The sequence below is a fragment of the Misgurnus anguillicaudatus genome, chromosome 19 (genome assembly GCF_027580225.2).
Source record: "Misgurnus anguillicaudatus chromosome 19, ASM2758022v2, whole genome shotgun sequence".
In the NCBI taxonomy this organism is placed as follows: Eukaryota; Metazoa; Chordata; class Actinopteri; order Cypriniformes; family Cobitidae; genus Misgurnus; species Misgurnus anguillicaudatus.
The window spans coordinates 32134278-32155288 of record NC_073355.2 but is presented as its reverse complement, the minus strand read 5'-3'; the positions used below and the strand labels follow the sequence as shown (position 1 = coordinate 32155288).

The 21011-nt window shown below is 37.1% G+C and overlaps 1 protein-coding gene and 1 long non-coding RNA gene across 3 annotated transcripts; one reads left to right on the top strand and one right to left on the bottom strand.

The window, feature by feature from the left end:
- Positions 1 to 2296: 2296 nt before the first annotated feature.
- On the top strand, positions 2297 to 20796 carry rundc3aa (RUN domain containing 3Aa). The gene is made up of 11 exons (XM_073857477.1): positions 2297 to 2464; positions 11726 to 11841; positions 12221 to 12354; positions 12430 to 12515; positions 12608 to 12697; positions 13820 to 13900; positions 16248 to 16413; positions 17320 to 17477; positions 17565 to 17684; positions 17763 to 17872; positions 19570 to 20796. The coding sequence occupies exons 1-11, from the start codon at positions 2358 to 2360 to the stop codon at positions 19701 to 19703; spliced, it is 1302 nt and encodes a 433-aa protein (XP_073713578.1). The 5' UTR covers positions 2297 to 2357; the 3' UTR covers positions 19704 to 20796.
- On the bottom strand, positions 3516 to 9795 carry LOC129436364 (uncharacterized). 2 transcript variants are annotated; one of them, XR_008641788.2, is made up of 2 exons: positions 9294 to 9795; positions 3516 to 4954 (listed from the first exon to the last, which is right to left on the bottom strand). It is a non-coding gene; the product is annotated as an uncharacterized lncRNA (long non-coding RNA). The 2 variants fall into 2 exon arrangements; XR_008641787.2 differs by having other exon boundaries at positions 9534 to 9795.
- Positions 20797 to 21011: the final 215 nt, after the last annotated feature.

The window sequence follows — 21011 nt, the reverse complement described above, 5'->3', positions numbered from 1 at the left end:
CGTTCAAAATATTCTTAATAATGTGTGTGGATAGAACGGAACATTGTTTTAAAAGCACACAAAACATCCATATTATCAGATTTCTTTAAAAAATTTAAGCTGTCCCTTTATCTTATTTGCCAAAATGCCAGAATAGTCTAATATGCCTAAAGAAAACCCCATTCATCTCAATGATATTTGAAATCACAGGTTTACAGCATCATTTTAATCGTTTTGGTTTTCTGTAATTTCTAAATTCTGTATAATGTGTCTACATAGCTTAAAATGTGCATTTTAATTCTACAATATTATTGATACATTTTTTTTAGATAAGTAAACAATTAAAGGGGCCACAAGACTTTTTTAAGATGTCAAATAAATCTTTGGTGTCCCCAGAGCACATATGTGAAGTTTTAGCTCAAAACCATATAAATAATTTATTATAACATGTTAAAATTGCCACTTTGTAGGTGTGTGCAAAAATGTGCCGTTTTGGGTGTGTCCTTTAAAATGCAAATGAGCTGATGAAATTTAAACACTGATCACAATGATGGTGGTTTGTTGCAATTAAAACACAATTGTGCTTTTCTCTGCACTAAATGGCAGTGCTGTGGTTGGATAGTGCAGATTAAGGGGTGGTATTATTATAATAAGAGCTCCTTATGACATCATAAGGAGAGCCAAATTTCAACCACCCTTTTTTTTCACATGCTTGTAGAGAATGGTTTACCAAAACTAAGTTAATGGGTTGATCTTTTTCACATTTTCTAGGTTGATAGAAGCACTGGGGACCCAATCATAGCACTTAAACATGGAAAAAGTCAGATTTTCATGCCATGGCCCCTTTAAGATTACAATAGGTTTTATTTGCAAGTCTATAAGACTAATAAAATATTAAATTGGGTGTTTTTTATTAAAATTCAACAAAGCAGATATAATCAAAGTACAGTCAAAACTACAATAATACTTATGGAAGCTTAGATACAACCAGGGGTTTGGCTAATCATTATGTACATTTGCTATAAAAGACATAAATATATATATCTAATAGAGCATATAAAAATGTCTTAAAGGCGGGGTGCATGATCTCTGAAAGCCCATGTTAATATTTAAAATCACCTAAACAAACACGCCCCTAATCTGGACCTTCTGTTGATAGACCCGCCCCACAAATACGCAACCCAGGCAACAATGTCGCTTAGTAGACACGCCCCTTACTGCTGATTGGCTACAAGTGTGTTTTGGTACTTCAGCCGGCTCCCTTTCCAAAGTGTTTTTCAAAAATCATGCACCCCGCCTTTGAAGGCTTATCTTAATTATAAATAGTCTTTATATATGAAACTCTTTGAATAAAGTAAATAGAAAACTAGTGAATATTGTAGTGTGCTAAATATTTACTTTGGTAAATGTAACACAATAACAAGTATATATTTAACAGTGTAATATATATTCATTTTACTATAGTAAATAATAAATACATTCAGTGAAACAGCGCTCCCTGGTGGTCATTTTATACAGCTGCTTCATAGCTGCTTTTATTGCGTATGGCAATGTTTATCTTACAAATAATACTAATTCTTTAGACAGTGCAAGTTTGTTATATGTTTTCAACTTTTACTAAAGTTAACTTTAGTAAATACTAATGTAAACAACAGTATTTACTACAGTTCATCAGTTCTCTACTATTCATACTACATTTTATAGTTATTAACATTATGCCAAGTACCAGACAACTCGGATTTGGGATATTTCCTTTTTCAACTCGGAAATAATGTCAAGAACGGCGCTCTTTTAATGTAACTAAACATTTAAATGGGTGGTTTCCCAGACAGAGACTAATTTATGCAAGGACCAGGGCTTAGTTTAATTAGGAAATATGTTTAGTTTTAACAAATATAAAAACATTACTTGTGTGCATTTTGAGGCAAAACAAAGGGCGCTGATGTATTTTATGTAAGTCAGTGCAAGTTGTTTTCAGTTTGGACCGCTCTTAAATTTATTTTAGTCTAGGACTAGTCGGTTCTGGCTAGATGAGATACAGCTACGACCAAATCTCGCGATATGTTGGGTGTAGGGTTAGGTTTGTGTGTAATGTTCTACTGTCTATGGTAGGATTACTGGTTGCCTGTAACGCAGCATGAGTCGTGGTTTTGAAGTCGTAACTCACGGGTTTAAAAACCTGCCTGGAAAGCAGCATTAGTATAAAAACAGCGCTCATCCGGCGAGAATTCACGAGAAAGCCGTAGCTGTATCCCTTCCAGCCATAACCGGTTCTCCGTGTCTCTCGCGACAGTGTGATGTCATACACTGATCCGTCTGCGCAGCACCGCACCGTATGAAGTCGAACACACCTACAGTCTCGGTGCGGCGTCCGCTGAATGAAGTCAGGTTGTCTGGAGACCGCAATGGCTATGGGTCTTACGTCGAAAAAATCCTCTTCTAGAAACATCGCCGTCGAGCGCAAAAACCTCATCACCGTGTGCAGGTAGTGTTATTAAATCACGCGCGTGTAAACTGCCCTGCATCCGCAGGAGACGCAGCGTTTGTTATTGTCGTATCTTGAAAGTCAGCGCTTAAAATACAGCGTTACCTTGGCAGTAACAGCTATGACAGCTTATCGTGTTACACAGGTCTATAATGCTGATCATGTAGTTGTATACATTAAAAGAAATTTGCTTGCATAGTTATACACGAATCACCTATGATATGCAATTGCGATAAAGGCTAGTGGTTCTGTGCAAGTTTAGGGTTTAATTTGTATAATTATGTATTGTTTTTGTCGTGCTTAACAAGGTGATAAGCCATAAGGGGTAAATCATAAGATTGAGCATCATTGTTGAATGAGGAGCCCTTTAAGGATGCTGGTCCCTCATCTTATACCACCGGAAGTGCAAGAGGCCAGCATCCATGACGTCACTGCATCATCCCAGCACTTTTTAGAGTGTGCTAATGCTCTTTAGGGTTCGTTCAAATTCGTTCAGCATGCCAAATAAAAAGTTTAATTACAATTTTCTCTGCTTATCCTACAGTTAAAGTTAATGTAATTTAGCTTTAAGTGTATCATGCCCTTCATTATGTGCTTGCCGTGTTTGAATGCAAACATTTTGTCCCAGTGCGATATATGCGAATCATATGAGACGCACTGAATCCCATCACTGCTTTCTGATCTTCAGTGATACGTGGGATGGTTTCACAGCTGCACTTAACCGCTTGTTTGGTACAGCAGATAAAGTAGGTGTTGAATAATTCATGGTGTTTGGGGCCGCCCCAGCCGTAGGTCATGTACAGTCGCTGAATGGACAGAGAACACGGTTGTTGGGACAGCAGCACCATTGTTTTGTCATATTAGAAATGCAATCAAAGAGATGATTGTGAGATGGCAACTACTGTGACATCATCACTCCCATCTCTTTGCCTTAAACAAATAAGAATGTGGGCACGTATCATATTTAATGTTAAACTTGTACTTGGAAAACCCACTTAAAAGATATAAAGTATTTTAAGTTCTGAATGGAAAGTAAAACGAAAACAGATCATACTTTTTAATGTCAGCACATATTTATTAGGCGTACAGCACCATGGTCAGAACCAAACTTTCCAAAGTTCTACCATCTGTGGCATAATGTAGAAATTGTTAAATGCATGCAACACATACTATGCTAATGCAGTGTGGAAAAAAACATGAAAGAATGACAAAAATTGACTTTAGACCTTACAGATTATTATAGACACAAAGACACTTTTGTCGAAAAGGGCAGAGGCTTTTATCTTCTACCCACATCCCCGGTTCGGCTCTGACAGAGACATTTAAAGACAAGATACACAGGACACTTGACAAGAAAAAATAAAGAATGTTAAAAAATGGATGCTAGCAAAGAAATTCCAAACAATATGTCATTAAATTGGATCATCTAAAAATTCAATGTGTCTCTATCAGCTATAGTTCGCTGGTATGTTGAGATCAGGAGACCGTTATATTTCATTTCCTTCACTCTCAATCACCAAACCCTCATCCTCATTGTCATATCTCTCGGCTCACATCGTTCCACTTTCTCAGTTGACATGTCCTATTACATCGGGAATGCTGCTGTTTCGGTTTGCCTTTAGTGACCGAATGAATTTGCACTTATAGTGACTATAAGAAAGTGTAATCTTCATAGCACATGCAGCCCACAATCCTCTTGAGTTTTCAACATATATCAATAAAAGCGAGAGCTGTTGACATTGCGGAGAAGGGTTCTGACCAACAGAAACATAGTTAGTTTCACAATGTAAGCACACAACCAATAACCCCCACCCACTTATCTTAAAGATGAATTCATTCTGTACTACGATAGAAAGCATTAGTGATATCGCTATGGTTCCTCTTTTACAATAGTTACACACATATGATCTGGATAACTGACATATAAAATAAAACTAGACAGTCACACAGTTTACACAAAATAAACCCAGACTAAACAAATGTCAGTCTTATTATAAGGGCATATGCATTACTTGGTGGTTCGTTTACGGGAAACTATGAATGCTTTCAATACTGTAGATCAACTAAGAAAAAGTGTGATGCTTGTATTGCCAATACCAAGGTCATGGGTTAAACATACTGATAAACATACTGTAGGAATAAAAAATGAAATGTGTCTACCAAATGTGTAAGAATAACATTGTTTTCATCTTCAGGTGAAGAGTACAGTACATTAAACAAAGAGATACAGTAATGTTGCTCTATAACATAATCTTGCAGATGGCAGGTGTAAAGTGTTTGGCATATAATGAAGTGTAAAGAGTTCCAGCGGTCAAAAAAGGCTCTTGTTGATGTCCCCTGTTCTTGGCTTATCCCATTTTTTTTTAGGAAAGTCCTTCAGACAATGTAATGGTGTGATGTCCAATGATTCAGTAATTCAAGGATGAGCTTTTGACTCAGTCTTCGTATTAGTAGGACCAACAGCTTTTGCTTTGTGTATGGTATTTTGATCTGAAATGACACACAGACAGTCACCATTGAGTTAGTTAAAAAATTGTCGATGTCGTAAAAATGACAACATAATTTTCTTATGCAGCATTTTAAACCTCGACATATTTTATTTGGAGATTAAGGAAAAGAAACAGATTTCTCATTTTCAATTCATTCTTAAGAGCATTTCTTTTACCCTCTGATTTTTTAGGAACACGTCAACGCCACTTTTATTTTACCAAACATGCTTCTGATTGGAAGTTAAATCCTCTACATCTGAGAAGTCAGAGCTGAATGAACAACACAATTTGCACTTGTTTTACGAGGTGGCTAATTCGTTTTAATTAGTATGACCATTCGTACGTATGACCATTCATATGTTTTTGTACGATTTGCTTTCGCCTCTGTGATATTGGGGTTTCATTATTGTATGTTTATGTATGATTCACTTTGAACTAATGCATACCAATTAGCCAACTCATAAAACACGTATAAATTCCAGTGAGATCAGGCTGGAATGAACTTACACTAGTCCTGCTTATCACTTGCTTAACTTCTTTGTGAACACATACTTAATCCATTTAACAACTTTATCCATAACTTATATTTACTTTTGCAGATTACAAACATTTAAATGCTAGTAAGGTGAATTTATGAGAAAATAAATCAAATATCTAATCAATTTCAATTTAATTGTTTTTTTAGTGTTTTGTATTTACACTATAAAAACTGAAAGTTGGATTAACTTACACTGAAAAAAAATATTCATTGAATTTAATCAACTCCTCCAAGGCAAGTGGCTGCAATCAATCCATTTAAGCTACATTCAAACAAAAGTTTTATATTTTATTTTACGTTACTAATCTTTTTTGTTTAAATGTAGCCTAAATAAATTAATTGCAACCACTCACCTCAAAAAAATTGACCAAACCCAATGAATCATTTTTTTCAGTGTATAAAGTTGCTTCAATAACCTACATTTTTTATTTCTTTCAACTTTGATAAACGTAAGTGAAAAAAAAACATAAAAAAATTTGTTACTAATTGAAGTAAATTTTCTGAGTAGATTCAACTTTGACTTTTTACAGTGTAATTTAAGGACACCATAATTGCTGACACGGACTGCAAGTTTGTGTAAAACCTCACAGTTCTCCCAGCATGATTTGAGAGTGCAGCAAAGAGCACATTGTTTACTTTAATATGAGCAAATAAATAAAAAAAATATGCCTCAGAAATTAGCATATTTGATTAGTAACCTATAAGGCATAATATTAAATTTATTTTATGTCATAATGTTTTAGTTTTTCTATTTAACATTTTTACATTTTCAAACTACTTTTAGTTTTTTTGGAGGTTTAAATAGCATTTCGATTCCCAGAAACAAAATCTTTAGTTCTAGTATAGTAAACTGTAAGATGTGCCATCAAAAAAGGCACACAAGGCAATCTGTAGTCAATCTGATTGGATGAAATCTTATCCAGGATCAACAGATGGGTTAAGATAGAAACATAATAGTATATTAGAAAGTTTTAAAGAACAATAAGACTGGGTTGTAACGAAATTATTAATTGGTCAGATAATAAATAATGGGGTTATGAAATAGTTTTCAGTCCTAATTTGTAGATTAAACAATGATTGATTGACTTACAGGTTATAGAGAGTTTTAAGAGTAAGCTAGTTAGTAATATTTTATAGACGTTTTTAGCATGTTGCCAAAGTGGGCAGGACCTTAAACACAAAAGCCATTTGTCAAGTGGCAGCACATTTGTTTATCAGTGTCAAATCGTACCAAGACTATCACACTGACACATTTCTGCATTAGCATTTTTAGCTTTGCTGAGCTAAGAGTTTTATTTTAACTTGCAATGATTTTCACAAAATCTTACACTTTTTGGTTGTTTAATATTGTAATTCCTGTATCATTCAGGACTCCTGTGGCCTGTAGTACAGTAACATAATTTGGTTGATTTATCACAACGGATTGATATGTGGATTTGGTCCCGATTAGCATTGTTCTTGAGGTGTGGGATTGCTATTGTGGAAAACACTTCTTGGTTTAGGAGAAGTCCAATCCACTAATGATCAACTATGATTTTTAATGAAAATATCAAATTTCACCTGCAAAATCTTTGCTTGCTTAAAAGCTCAAAAAACTGTCCAAGTTTAAGAGGTTAAGCTAATAAAAATATGCTACATACATACATCATTACAGAAGAACAACTTTTAGCAGATGATACAACCAAGATCAACAAACTACATGGGACTAAACCAAACTAACAAATCAATGTTAATTAGTACGATAAACAGACTGCCGTATGTTCTGTTATTGTTCATAGTCAGTTGGAAGACTAGACAACATGTTAACCATCCTCCTTTGTAGCCACATCAGCTGGACTCATCAGATACTAACCTGTATTTAGGGTAAATTCCAAAGTCATGAAACTTAAAAAGAAGCTTGATCCAAAATATACGGGTCTTTTGTTTGTGTTGTTTTTTTTTGAATGGCAAAAAATCATAAAAATTTTATTATGGGACGATGCAATAAATAATCCCCACAGAAGTTTGGGTGTTTCCTAGGCTCCTGGTGATATTTGCTTGTGTTTTTGAAACCTTCCCCCCACCCCACTCCCAGCACCCTGTCCCCAAAAATTTGTCCTTACTCCCTGTTAAAGAGTCTTCCTCTTGGGCAAAAACGCCTTTCGGAAGGATGTACTCTTGGTGCCCCGGCTGAACGAAGCGGCACCCATGGAGATCTTGGTCTTGCCACTGGTCATAGTTGAAGAGCCCAGGGATGTTGTGCTCTTCCCACGAGAGATCGAGGAATTTCCCAACATTATCTTGGACTTCTCTCTTCTGATAGATGTGTTCCCCAGGTTGAGGGCCGTCTTGCCCTCCGTAATGCTGGTGTTACCCATGGTGGAGGAAAAGAAGATCCTGGAGGTCTCCTCCAGCGGCCAGCCTAGACGACCTGGAGCACGTTCAGGGTTAAACTTTCTCTGCTCTCCCTTGGGAAGTTTTGGTTCTCCTGGTTCTACAGGATGAAGTTACGTTGACTCATCGCATGTCCTGGCAGCAACACATCCCAGCGCACACTGGTTGGGTGTGGCGGTCCAAGCGACTAGTGTCGGGATGGGACCAGAATGTTAAGCGTGGTGAGAGCAACCCTCATGTAACAGCATAAAGCCCTTGTTGAACAGTGTAACGTGGGCTCCACCAGGCCACATATCTCCCCTGTGTGCCGTGAATGAACAAGAGGCTGCCGTAGGAGGCCTTCGTTTTCTCTGGGGGTTGAGGGGACAGTAGTTGTCATTGTCCCATCTCTAAAAGCGAGGCACACTGAAGAACACATTGTTGAGCGACACAATCGCTAATGACATCACTTTTATTTCTGTAGCGTTGTGCCTCACTTGAACCGCTCTCTAGTGTCTTAGAGTTATAGCTACTGTACATGAATTTTGATTCAGCCTAAGACAAACAGCTGAGAAATAAGGGTATGCCCCCAACCCAAAATATCAAATTGGCTGTTTTATTTTCTTCATTGCTCAACATCTAGTTGGTGATCATATTAGATATCTCCAAAGCTTTGTGTTCTGGAGGACACCCAGAAGCATTCAATGCATTTGTTTAGTCTTTTTCTGAGATTCTTATTGCATTGTTTTGTAAAAAATGTTGTTTATGTGTTTAAACATCAAAGTAAAACTTTTCAAAATTTTCAAAATTTTAAATATCAACAAGTACACATAGAATGTTTTGAGCATTTTGCAAGCTATTTATTGACAATTTTGTTTTGTTTTGTTTTGTTTTGTTTTTTGTTTTGTTTTGACATATTTAAAGATCAATGATCACACAAAGCGTTTATTCAGGCTATTTATTGACAATTAAATTGTATCATTTTGCTATATTTAAGCATTTATGCTACATTAATATATATATAAAAATTAATGAACAATTATTTTAATTTCATTTTAATTATGGTTGTAAGTTCTGAATTGGTTAGTAGATTTTACGCAACCAATTATTTTTATTCTCCTTCCACAGTCTCGCATTCCAGATCCATTTCCATCTAACAGCATTGTGCATGTGAGCGACCCACCGCCAGCTGTGCCAACATACGATCATTTATATCACACAGCCGTGTGCAAGCGGCACACCCTCTCACACACGCATGCATATAATCTACATTGAAACCCATATTATACAGTGGCTGATCTCTGTACATCTTCTTTTTTAGACATATCTTAATAACAACGGTTCGATCATATTCCATTTCTGGGAGAAAGACGTCATACCCGGATTCAAACTTAATGCATTGTTTCTCGAAGCAAACTGGCCAAAACTTACATCTTACAAGACTACAAACCTGCTGGAACGATCTACAACAAAGTCAATCTCTGTGCATGTACATACAGTACAGTATAGTACATTTACTGTTTATGGTTTCGTTTTTTCACAGGTGAAAATCCCAGTAGAGATTCCATTGAGTGTCCTTGCCTCTTTTGACAGACGTTTTAACCACAGTCACAGATTTCTCTCCTTGACTCAAAGTGGCCTTGCTCAAAGAACTAGTGGTCTCCCCGTGAGTGATTGTAGTTGTACCCACCACAAATGCAGTCTCTCCCTTCCTCAGTTTGGTTTTGGTCCTGGAAACAGCCGTCGCCCCCCATGAAATGGCCTTTTTGCTTTTCATCAGTTTGATTTTCCCTTTTGTAAAGCAGGTGTTTCGCAGTAAAAGGAATCCCTTTCCCTTTGATTCTTTTGAACTCTCCTCCGGCCTCTCTTGTTGTTTATCGGTTATCTCTGTCGTTCTTGCTTTCAAAGTCTTTCCCCCGGTGTCAGGATTTGTTGTTCTCCTCTCCATCTACTTGGTCCTGCGCTTGGGCATGAGGGCCTTGCGGAAAGAGGTTGAAGTTTTGCCTCGGCTAAAGCTGGCAGTGCCCAATGAGATGGTGGTCTTGCCTCTGGTTATGGTAGAATCACCCATAGAGGTAGTGGTGACCCCACGGGTGATGGAGGACTTGCCCATGGTTATAGAAGTCTTGCCCCGGGCTATTGAAGAGCCGCCCACAGACAGGGCAGTCTTTCCTTCCGTAAAACTAGTGTTCCCCATGAAGGCATGTAGGGTGCCAGGCTTTCTTTTTTGTTGCCTGTGCGTGGGTTAAAGTCTTGGCATGCCGGAGCTTCGCAGGTTTGACCGTGGCAAGAGATAGCGGGTCATTGAAACTGTACAGAGATTCAGGACAGCCCTAAATAGATCACACCACCAAATGAGTAAATGGGTGGGTGGAGAAAGTGAGCGTGCGAGCTATATGGTGGAGATTCGCTCACTATAGTGTTGCTCTTAACAGAAAAAACAAAAGGTTGTAATGGAACCCGGGCGAGAAGACAAAGGTGGCCGTAGCGTCGTACTGTTGGTAGGGGGCACAAGGCCTGCAATTGTGATTGCGGGAATGGTAACGTGAACATGCCATCAAAAGGCCATTGTGTTGCACACAGGACAATTGGGATTGACCTCAACAGTCCGTTGTGGCTTTCGTCCCAAAAACGCCTGTCTCTCCATGAGTTAGAATGTCAGCGTTGAGATGTGCCTACGTTTATGTCCCAGTGCTGATCATATTTTTTGCAAAAAGAGAAATAGATAGATGATGTTTAACTCTTTCCCCGCCAGCATTTAAAAAAAAAAAGTTCCCAGCTAGCGCCAGCAAGTTTACTGCCTTCCAATAAATGTTCTTCTTTAAATATATAAAAATACAATATATCAAATGACAGAACAGACCCTCTGCTTTCAAACAAACATACACAAAAAACTTTCATCCTACCTTAATTTGTTTTTATCCCCTCTCTTCTTTCTTTTTATCACCTCTCAAATATTGGTAGGTTTCTTCAAAAATAAAAAAATTATAATTGCATTTTTGTGGAGGACTTTTGATAGAAGTCAGATTCAGAGCGATGTTCAAAACATACACAGATTGCCCTAAGTAGTTGCTTCCGGGTTTTATAAGTTTTATTTTTTTTACATTTATGCATTTGGCAGATGCTTTTTTCCAAAGTGACTTACAGTGCATAACAAGGTATACATTTTATTAGTATTTGTGTTCCCTGAGGATTCAAACCATTTTGTGCTGCTAACCCAATGCTCTACAAATTAAAGGGACACTCCACTTTTTTTTAAAAATATGCTCATTTTCCAGCTCCCCTAAATTTAAACATTTGATTCTTACCATTTTGGAATCCATTTAGCCCAAAAATAGTCCCCTTGGTTACTTTCAATAGCAGGGGAGTATTTTCGGGCAGTGCGTAATGCTGCAGCCATGTTACGGCAGCAAAGTCCTTGATTATTACACCAGAATGAGTGTATAGTTCCTAACCATATCTGCCTAGAAAATCACAACTTTTAATTTTCCGCCGGTCTTAGTACACGATGTTACTACAGAAGAGTCAAGTTTTAAATAGGAAATATATCGAAACTCTTATTTAGTTATTTTTTAGCGCGATGCTAATGGTCAAATCAGATTCAGTGCATTATGCTAAGCTATGCTAAAAGTGCTAGCGCCAGACCCGGAGATCGGCTGGATGGATTCCAAAACGGTAAAATGTAATGTTTAACTCTAGGGGAGCTGGAAAATGGGCATGTTTTTAAATGTATGGAATGTCCCTTTAAGCTTTAGGTCTGTACTTGTACTATAATTTTCTCAGTTGGGTCATATTAGGAGAAACATCTGAGACTAATTTTATACATAAATGAAACATTACCGAAAACCCATTGAACCAATCAGTTTTTCTGTTCCTCGTCAGGTTTTCAGTGAAAACTTTGTTGGAGAAGTACACTGCCGAGCCCATTGATGACTCCTCGGAGGAGTTTATTAACTTTGCTGCAATTTTGGAGCACATCCTCAGCCACCGTTTCAAAGGTAGAACAGTGCGCCAATGCAAACTTTCACTCACACACAGTTTTCATTTTGTATGTAAATGTGAGCAAGTCTGTAAAATCTCAACTAAAGTCATTTTTGTGATTTACTGCTTTCTACATAAACTCATTATAAATGGGAAAGTACATAATATTGACAGAGTAAGATTGAAACGAATGTGAGATTAAACTGTGATGCTCAAATTCTCCTAATTAGATTCATAATAATTGGATTTCACAGGCAGAGTAACAAATGAATTTTTTAAAACGCACAAAAATCCTCACACACAAACCATTGCAATGAATTTCAAAGTGTAACACATTTCTAATGTTCTGTGTCTATGCCCGTGCATTATGTGATTGAATGTGTTTTCTTTGATCAGGTCCAGGTGGTTGGTTCAGTTCAGATGGCCAGAGGAGCTTTTGGGACTATATTCGTCTGGCCTGCATTAAAGTTCACAACAACTGCATCAGTAGCATTGAGAACATAGAGAACATTAGCACATCACGAGCGAAGGCAAGGCACTTTTTTCACTTTGAATCCCTTTCTGTTTTATCTGTCATTATTTGTTTTCTCATTGTTCCTCTACAGGGACGAGCCTGGATTCGTGTGGCTTTGATGGAAAAGCGTTTGTCTGAATATGTCGCCACAGCATTAAGAGACACTCGAACTACTAGGTCAGACCTTTTTAACATTTTACACATTGTTTCTTACTGTTGCACTTATCATTTAAATGTAATTTAATGGATTTGTAAATGTATTTTTGCAGGAGATTTTATGATGATGGTGCTGTAATGCTAAGAGAGGAGGCGACTGTTCTGACTGGGATGCTGATTGGTCTCAGTGCTATTGACTTCAGGTAAAAACATGATAACGTACACATTATGTTTACTTAAAGGAATATTCCATTTTCTTAAAAGAAAAATCCAGATAATTTACTCACCACCATGTCATCCAAAATGTTGATGTCTTTCTTTGTTCAGTCGAGAAGAAATTATGTTTTTTGAGGAAAACATTGCAGGATTTTTCTCATTTTAATGGACTTTAATAGACACCAACAATTCAACACGTAACAGTTTTTTTCAACAGTGTTTCAAAGGACTATAAACAATCCCAAACGAGGCAAAAGGGTCTTATCTAGCAAAACGATTTTCATTTTTGACAACAAAAATAACAAATATGCACCTCCAAACCACAACTTTTCGTCTAGGTTCGGTCCAGCGCGACCTAACGTAAATGCGTAGTGATGTAGGGAGGTCACGTGTTACATATATAAAACGCACATTTGCGGACCATTTTAAACAATTAACTGCCACAAAGACATTAATTAGTATCAGTTGACATACAACAACATAGGAACGGTCCTCTTTCACCACACATGTAAACACTGGGGCGGAGTTTCGCGTTTGTCCTCTGTGACCTCCTGACGTCATGACGTATTGCGCGGGGTCACCTGGCGCATCACGACCAGATCCAGACGAGAAGCCGTGCTTCAAAAGTGCACATTTGCCATTTATCCTGTCAAAAATGACAATCGTTTCGCTAGATAAGACCCTTATGCCTCGTTTGGGATCGTTTATAGTCCTTTGAAACTCCGTTGAAAAAAACTGTTACGTGTTGAGTTAAGTGTTAATTGTTGGATTATTAAAGTCCATTAAAATGAGAAAAATCCTGCAATGTTTTCCTCAAAAAACATAATTTCTTCTCGACTGAACAAAGAAAGACTTCAACATTTTGGATGACATGGTGGTGAGTAAATTATCTGGATTTTTCTTTTAAGAAAATGGAATATTCCTTTAATAATAAATGACCGTTGCAGAAAATATTTTTGCTTTCAATAAAACAGCTTTTATCATAAACCGGATATGTTATTATGATATGTTATAATAGGAGTTTAGCCAGGAATGTCTTTGAACTATTTTAAAGCCTTTTTTGGATCTGTTAACTAATCAACATCTCTTGTTTGTTTATCAACCCTTAGTTTTTGTCTAAAAGGAGAGGTTTTAGATGGAAAAACACCTGCAGTGATCGACTACACACCTTACCTAAAGTTCACCCAGAAGTAAGAGAATTTTAATTGAATTTATATATTCAAAACTCATTTTGTCACAAGTTACACACCCACATTTCATTTATAGAAGAAATTAAATAATATGAAAGTGAGTACATGATAACAAAACTATTCATTACAGTATCATTTAAAATGTTGAAAGATATATGCATTTCCATTTTGTTTAAGGGTGAATGTCATGTATCATGTGTGACTCCGGACCACATAAGTAGTCATAAGTAGCACGAGTAGCTGCTTTTTAACTAATGACTAATGACGTAAGGAATATTGTTTCCGGGTCCAAGTCTCCACTCATTTCAATAGAGGATATTATATAAACAACTGTTTGTGATCACTATTTATTCATATTACACATTTAAGAACATTTTATAAACTCACAGTGTACACAGCAGTCTCCAGGCTCACTGAATCATAATCATCAAATATTTTAATAATTCCTAAATATCCATGTCCATGTCTGGTCATCTTGGATTTTGTTATGGAGATAAAAATTTGGATTTGGGGTTTTTGGTAGTTTTGCATATTAGCGCGTGTTTTCCTATGGCATTTAAGATCGTTGGATCGCCTTGCCTTGACGTCAGACTTAAAGGATTAGTCAATTTTCTAAAAAAAAATCCAGATAATTTACTTACCACCATGTCATCCAAAATGCTGACGTCTGTCCCCGCTCAGTCGAGAAGAAATTATGTTTTTTTGGGGAAAACATTCCAGGATTTTTCTTATTTTAATGGACTTTAATAAATGGACTTAAATGGACCCCAACACCTAACAGTTTTAATGCAGTTTGAAATTGCAGTTTCAAAGGACTCTAAATGATCTCAAACGAGGCTTAAGGGTCTTATCTAGCGAAACGCACTTTTAAACCACAACTTTTCATCTTCCTCCGGTCCTGTGAGGCCGCCAGCGTGACCTTACATAATACATCATCACGTCAAGAGGTCATGGCTGACGTATGCAAAACTACACCCCAGTGTTTACATGTGGAATGATACTAATTCACGTCTTTGTGTCAGTTTATTGTTTAAAATGGTCCGCAAATGTGCGTTTCATATATGTAACACAAGACCTTTCCACGGCATTACGCAATTACGTGAGGTCGCAGTGGCGCGTCACACGACCGGAGGAGGACGAGAAGTTGTGGTTTAAAAGTGCATATTTTTAATTTTTCTTGCCAAAAATGACAATCGTTTCGCTAGATAAGACCCGTTTGCCTCGTTTGAAATCATTTAGAGTCATTTGAATCTGCAATTTTAAACTGCATTAAAACTGTTAAATGTTGTGGGCCATTAAAGTTCATTAAAATGAGATAAATCCTGGAATGATTTCCTCAAAAAACATAATTTCTTCTCGACTGAACAAAGAAAGATATAAACATTTTGGATGACATGGTGGTGAGTAAATTATCTTTTTTTTTTTTTAAATAGACTAATCGGATATTTGTAGCAATATATAGCCAATAATACATTGCATGGGCTCAAAATGATTGACATTCTCTAAATGCAAAAAAAAAGATGTTTAATAAAGATATTTTGTACATTTTCTACCATAAATATATCAAAATTCATAGCATTAGTAGGACTTCATTTTGACAACTTTAAAGGAGATTTTTTTTGCACCTTTAGATTCCAGGCTTGCAAATAGTTGTATTTTCCCCTAAATATTGTCCTATCCTTAAAACCATACATCAATGGAAAGCTTATTGTATCAGATGATGTATCAATCTCAATTTCCAAAAATGTATCGTTATGACTGGTTTATGTGGTTCAGGGTCACATATTATGTTACACTAGCATCTATAGATACAGCATGTGGTACCAAACTACATTATTCCCACTATAGGCTGGGCCACACTAAAAGATTTTTATAATGTGAGAGACCACCGACATGACAATAAAAAAATCGTAGATGATGAAAAATTAATAATGGTAATTATGTAAAATCATTAAAAGTTTTGTTCCTATACTTTGTGGAATGCCGCCATGTGGCCTAGACATTATACCACACATACTATACAGATTCGATTCACAAACACCCAGAGCCCCGACTGTGAATCTCACAAAATATCTCAAAATATGGTCAAATGTGACTTAAATGTGAGTAAACAAACATGGTGGACTACAGGCCAGAAGAAATTGTGTTAATAATTGTGAAATTCACGGCGATAATCTTGTGTGCGGCAGCCTCATAACTTACATTTAAATTTAGGCTTTTAGCACATGCTTTTATCCAAAGCAACTTACAACGAGGAAAACAATCATTTATCTTAGGGAGACAGTAATATACAAACCTAATTTATATGTTTTTAATCATTAAAGCACTGTTGATATGTCTCCTGCAGTTATGACTACATGAGCGATGAAGAGGACCGCCGCAGTGTGGACAGCAGTGCCAGTGATGAGAGCGTAGCCGAGCATCCTTACATTCCCCTGGTAACAGATGAAGAGACCTGGAGCAACAAATGCAAAAAGATGGAGCAGAGATTCAAGATCGTCTATGCCCAAAAGGTTCAGATTAGCAGCTTTTGACCTCCAGATAGACCCGCAGCATTAAAGGAATAGTCTACTCATTTTCAATATTAAAATATGTTATTACCTTAACTAAGAATTGTTGATACATCCCTCTATCATCTGTGTGCGTGCACGTAAGCGCTGGAGCGTGCTGCGACGCTTCGATAGCATTTAGCTTAGCCCCATTCATTCAATGGTACCATTTAGAGATAAAGTTAGAAGTGACCAAACACATCAACGTTTTTCCTATTTAAGACGAGTAGTTATACGAGCAAGTTTGGTGGTACAAAATAAAACGTAGCGCTTTTCTAAGCGGATTTAAAAGAGGAACTATATTTTATGGCGTAATAGCACTTTTGGGAGTACTTCGACTCGGCGCAGTAACACCCTCCCTCTCCCATTATGAGAGGGAGAAGGGGAGCGGACTTTTCAGGCGAGTCGAAGTACTCCCAAAAGTGCTATTACGCCATAAAATATAGTTCCTCTTTTAAATCCGCTTAGAAAAGCGCTACGTTTTATTTTGTACCACCAAACTTGCTCGTATAACTACTCGTCTTAAATAGGAAAAACGTTGATGTGTTTGGTCACTTCTAACTTTATCTCTAAATGGTACCATTGAATGAATGGGGCTAAGCTAAATGCTATCGAAGCGTCGCAGCGCGCTCCAGCGCTTACGGGCACGCACACAGATGATAGAGGGATGTATCAACAATTCTTAGTTAAGGTAATAACATATTTTAATATTGAAAATGAGTAGACTATTCCTTTAATTGGCATAAAACAATGGATCATGAATATTCATACTGGTTTAAGACAATCAATATTAAGTGTGGCTCAGAAATGACAAATTTTACTTTTAACACATGAAGTAGTTGAATGTACTGTATATGTCATTGTTTTCAGGGTTATTTAGAGGAATTGGTGCGCTTGAGGGAGTCCCAGCTGAAAAATGTTGAAACTGAGAACAAGAGGCTTGATGCTAAACTAGAGGAACTGCAAAACCAGAGCCAACAAGAGAAGAAGGAACTCGAGGACATCATACTGGAGCTGCAAGCACAACTGTACGCTCACACACGCACACTACGTAATGCACAGACAATGCTATAGTTGTCCAAACTCTAATGGCTTGATTCTGGTATGTTGTGTAGCACTGGCATCATTCCCTGTGAATCGTCTCATTTGGTTAAAGGCCTTTCTATTCCACTCATCAACCAATGTAGAACTTCACAAGCTCCCAACAACAGAGGAAACGTAAAGCTGTTTCGCCGGTAAGCATAGTTTATCTTTAGGATCTTTAAATGTAAATACACAGTCATGCTTTATATTGTGAATGTGTGTCTGTTCAGGAGAAGCTTTCACAGTTTGGACTTCTCGGCTGATGTAAGTTTGAACTCTGATTCTCAAAAGGAAGATGGCAATCAGAATGGAGACACAGCCTGGTCAGCAGCTAAAGACACAAAGCACATATATACGGGAAACAGTATGGTTTTCTCTGGAAATGTTTGGCCAGTTTAGTTGCATGAATTATTAATTAGGTGCTGTAAGCAACTTCAGCAAGTTCAGTTTCTGCTACTGAATCAGAATGCCCCATCTTTTTAACAATCTGCCGATACCAATATTCAAATAATTAGATTTAAAGGGACACTCCACTTTTTTTGAAAAGGTATGCTCATTTTCCAGCTCCCCTGGAGTTAAACATTTGATTCTTTCCTTTTTGGAATCTATTCAGCTGATGTCCGGGTTTGGCGCTGGCACTTTTAGCATAGCTTAGCATAATCCATTGAATCTGATTAGACCATTAGCATTGCCCTAAAAAATAACCAAAGAGTTTCCATATTTTTCCTATTTAAAACTTGACTCTTCTGTAGTTACATCGTGTACTAAGACCGACAGAAAATTAAAAGTTAAAGTTTTTTAGGTAGAAATGGCTAGGAACAATACTCTCATTCTGGCGTAATAATCAAGGACTTTGCTGCTGTAACATGGCTGCAGGAGGCACAATGATATTACGCAGCAGCCAAAAATAGTCCCCTTAGTATCTTTCAATAGCAAGGGACTATTTTCAGGCACTGTTTTCCATCGGTCTTAGTACATGATGTAACTACAGAAGAGTCAAGTTTTAAATAGGAAAAATATCAAAAGTCTTTGGTCATTTTTGAGCGTGATGCTAATGGTCTAATCAGATTCAATGCTATGCTAAAAGTGATAACGCCAGACCCAGAGATCGGCTGAATGGATTCCAAAATGGTAAGAAATTCGAATCAAATGTTCAACTCTAAAAGAGCTGGAATATGAGCATATTTTCAAAAATAGGGGAGTGTCCCTTTAAGATCTACCAATACCAAACAATACCGACTCATGATCAGGATGGTCATAAAATCCTAGATTTACGAAGCATACAACCCGCAACTCCTTGTCACCCAATTCAAAATAATCACGCAATGAGTTTTAATGTGTTTTTCAGATGCTATTGTTTGCCAGGGTATAATCTGCCCTGATTATCGACAGTTTTTAAAGGTGCAGTGTGTAACTTTTAGAAGGATTTAATGACAGAAAAGCTAAATTATATACGTAGCTATATAATCAGTGGTGTATAAAGACCTTACATAATGAATTGTTATGTGTTTATTACCTTAGAATGAAACATTTTTATTTAAGTACACTGTGGGTCCCCTTACATGGAAGTCGCCATTTTGTGCCGCCATGTTTCTACAGTAGCCCTAAACGGACAACCTGCTCGACAGAACGCGTTTTGTCACTACTGAATTTAGTCTTAGTCAATAAAGACGAGAGCATGTTTGTCCTGTGGTGGCTATCAGAGCTTCTCTATGGGTTTCGGTGAACGGTGGACTGAGCCGTTGGCTGCAATTCACATCTCGCTAGATGCCACTAAAATCTACACACTGCACCTTTAAACAATCCGCCTATGTCTGATAGCGGGGAAAATGCTTTTATCTGTGATACTGATTGGTGCATCCGTTTGCAAATCAATTGATGGGCATTTAATGTGTGGCCTTTCCCCCTCGATTTTTTTGTTCATAAAGCTTAGTGATGTCAGAGGTGTGATTTTATGTCTGGTTCTTAAAAAAAATATCTTTCAATGTAAAGCACCTTTACCGTAGTTTTTTCTTGTTTTCCCCCCAGCTAAAGACAACACACCCTCTATGTTGGGACTGTGTGGTTCTTTGGCCTCTCTGCCCAGCTGTAAGTCTCTGGCAAGTCTCAAGTCCAATGAGTATTTGGTCAACATCAGCACAGAGCCAAGTCCTGCCCTCTCCCCCAGCTAGGGGGCGCCAGAGTAAAAAAAAAAACTCAATCCCTGCTGCACTTCTGATATCCCCCATAGCCAGTGGTTTGGAATAAAACATGACAGTATTACATTTAAAAAATATAAAATATACATATACATATATAAAGTATTATTTCAGGCATGTTTCTTCGCCACAAGGTGTTTTATCTGAATATCAAACCTCAAAAAAAATATTTTTTTCATATTTACTTGACAGTTTATTAATCCCTCTTGTCTTCCTCCACCCTTTCAATTTGGTCTTCATCCGCATGTTGTCTGTTTTCAACATTCCTTGGACCGGGTATTAAAGCCCAGAGGCATGAAAGTTTCTTGAATTCCCTGCATCAAGGCACAACAGAGTAAAGTGATAAACAAAACTCACAGCTTGGCAGGTATTACACATATACAGATTCTCAACATTCTACATACAAGTTTTTATAGCACGTTTGGTTGATATGGATTTTAAAAATGTATGCTTGCTGCTCAATTAACAGTATAGTTACTGGTGCCATTCCAAAAATTCAATCTATTTGCTGTGCAAGTATCCAAAGCATCCAGCTGGTCATGTGAATTCAAAATGTCTGCCCCCATGACGCAACCCACTCAGCATAAAATAAAACAGCTTTAATTTCAACACTGATCCGCTCGCTATAAACTGGAGTCTTCATCTCATGTAAACATCTTTTAAACGATATCTGTTCATTTCTTTGTGTTAAACATAACCACGAGGAAAAAATTACTGAGAGTGCACACAGAAACTGCTTCTTAACAAAGGATCTGAAAAAAGAAACGGATAGACATCAGGAGACGGTAACTACAATCTGTATTTGCATGTGAAAGTGCTTTATTGAGGTTGTAAATGCCTTCACAGTCTACATCTTCTTACCTCTCTGATGGTTATATGATGTGAATGCAAGTATATCAACTGTTGTCAGCTAAACACCTTTATCTTATTTATCTTATGGATGTCGCTTTGTTTCTTGTGTTTTTTAAGTTTCTATAGGGATACATAATTGTCTATTTTGTTATGCTGTGGCAGTGCTTTGCTGTTTTGAATTATAATAAACTATTTTTTGCTATCTCAATTAAGACTTGGGTGTATATGAGGAATATTTTAAAACACATCTCACACTTTAATCTCAGAATGATATAAAAACTGTGCAGTCAGAACAAAAACATCACTTTCAGGGAGAAACTGACATCTAGTGGAGATCTGATGTAACAGTTTATCAAGATAAACAGGAAGAATAATGTAAAAAGCAACATTTTATCACATGTGTACTTACATAATACCTAATTTTTCAAC

Bases quoted from the DNA above. Each gene is read 5' to 3' on its own strand.
- rundc3aa (XM_073857477.1), top strand. From the start codon at position 2,358: ATGAAGTCAGGTTGTCTGGAGACCGCAATGGCTATGGGTCTTACGTCG. The intron at 2,465-11,725 runs GTAGTGTTATTA...GTTCCTCGTCAG, and splicing joins AACCTCATCACCGTGTGCAG to GTTTTCAGTGAAAACTTTGT. The intron at 17,873-19,569 runs CAAAGCACATAT...CAGCTAAAGACA, and splicing joins CTGGTCAGCAGCTAAAGACA to ACACACCCTCTATGTTGGGA.